Genomic DNA, 1,635 nt, shown 5'->3' with positions numbered 1-1,635 from the left:
TGTTTGTGTGCGTGGCTGCCCCGGCGGTGCCCCCGCAGTACTTCCAGAAGGTGATCCCGCACCAGTTCGACTCGTGCCCGGACAAGCTGATCCTCAGGGCCTTCCAGGTCAAGTACAACCCCCGCAAGATGAAGAGGTGAGCGCGGGGGGGCCCGCGGGGGGCTCGGCCCCGGCCCAGGCCCCACGTCCCCCTGTCCCCCCCCAGGCTGGAGAAGGAGTACACGCAAATCAAGAACAAGGAGATGGAGGAGCAGATCGAGATCAAGGTGGGACGGGGACGGGGGGGGCACCCAGGGGATGTGTGGGGACGCCACGGGGCTCCTGGGGACACTTGGGGACACCCCAGGGTCACCTTGAGTTGTCCCAGGGTCAGTTGAGCCACCCCAGGGTCACCTTGACTCATCCCAGGGTCACCTTGAACCATCCCAGGGTCACCTTGAGCCACCCCAGGGTCACCTTGAGCCACCCCAGGGTCACTGGACCCATCCCTGGGGCCACCAAAGCCACCCTGGAGCCATCCCAGGGTCACTTGAGCCACCCCAGGGTCACCTTGAACCATCCTTGGGTCTCCCAAAGCCACCCTGGAGCCAATTTGAGCCACCCCAGGGTCACCAAAACCACCCTGGAGCCACTTTGACTCATCCCAGGGTCACCTTGAGCCACTCCAGGGTCACCTTGAACCACCCCAGGGTCACCAAAGCCACCCTGGGGCACTTTGGGCCACCCCAGTGTCAATTGAGCCATCCCAGGGTCACCTTGAACCATCCCAGGGTCACTTGAGCCATCCTTGGGTCCCCCAAAGCCACCCTGGAGCCAATTTGAGCCACTCCAGGGTCACCTTGAGCCATCCCAGGGTCACCAAAACCACCCCAGTGTCAATTGAGCCACCCCAGGGCCACTGGAGCCATCCCTGGGGCCACCTTGGCTCATCCCAGGGTCCCATTCCCGGGAATGATTCCCACATTTCCCCCCCCAGCGGCTCCGAACCGAGAACCGGCTCCTGAAGCAGCGGATTGAGACCCTCGAGAAGGTGAACCCGGGGGGGGGGGGACCCCAGAAACACCCCAAGGGACCCCAAAAACACCCCAAGGGACCCCAAAACACCCCTAAACACCCCAAGGGGGCCCCAAAACCACCCCTAAAAATCCCAAGGGGACCCCAAAAACACCCCAAGAGACCCTAAAACACCCCTGAACACCCTGGGGGGGACCTGAAAAACACCCCTAAACATCCCGGGGGACCCCAAAAACACCCCAAAACGTCCAGAGGGGACCCCAAAATACCCCTAAAAATCCCAGGGGGACCCCAAAAACCCCTTTTGGGGCAAAATCCCCCTGTTTTGGGATAAAACTCCCCCCTTCAGAGCAAAATGTCCCTGTTTTGGGGGAAAATCCCTTCGTTTGGGGGCAAAATTCCCTCTATTTGGCGGTGAAATCCCCCCATTTTAGGATCAAATCCCCCTCTTTTGGGACAAAATCCCCTCATTTAGGGACAAAATCCCCCGGTTTTGAGGTAAAATCCTCCCTTTTTAGGACAAAATCTCTCTATTTTGTGACAAAATCCCCTCATTTAGGGACAAAATCCCCCCTTTTAGGACAAAATCCCCCTGTTTTTAGGACAAAATTCCCGCTATTT

The 1,635-nt window shown here is 58.9% G+C and overlaps 1 protein-coding gene across 1 annotated transcript in view; it reads left to right on the top strand.

Moving 5' to 3' along the window:
- The window catches only part of LOC113980863 (EVI5-like protein), a gene marked incomplete at its 3' end in the record, with an annotated part of 9,082 nt that overhangs the window by 5,811 nt on the left and 1,636 nt on the right, over positions 1-1,635 (top strand). The window contains exons 7-9 of the mRNA XM_027708082.1: positions 39-136; positions 206-266; positions 977-1,030. Coding sequence (XP_027563883.1) covers positions 39-136; positions 206-266; positions 977-1,030 — 213 coding nt within the window. The remainder of the gene's footprint in view (positions 1-38; positions 137-205; positions 267-976; positions 1,031-1,635) is intronic.

This window comes from Neopelma chrysocephalum, unplaced genomic scaffold (genome assembly GCF_003984885.1).
Source record: "Neopelma chrysocephalum unplaced genomic scaffold, ASM398488v2 Primary Assembly neopelma1_95450, whole genome shotgun sequence".
Taxonomy (NCBI): domain Eukaryota; kingdom Metazoa; phylum Chordata; class Aves; order Passeriformes; family Pipridae; genus Neopelma; species Neopelma chrysocephalum.
Note: the sequence above shows the minus strand (reverse complement) of the source record. Positions and strands in the feature narration are given on the sequence as shown.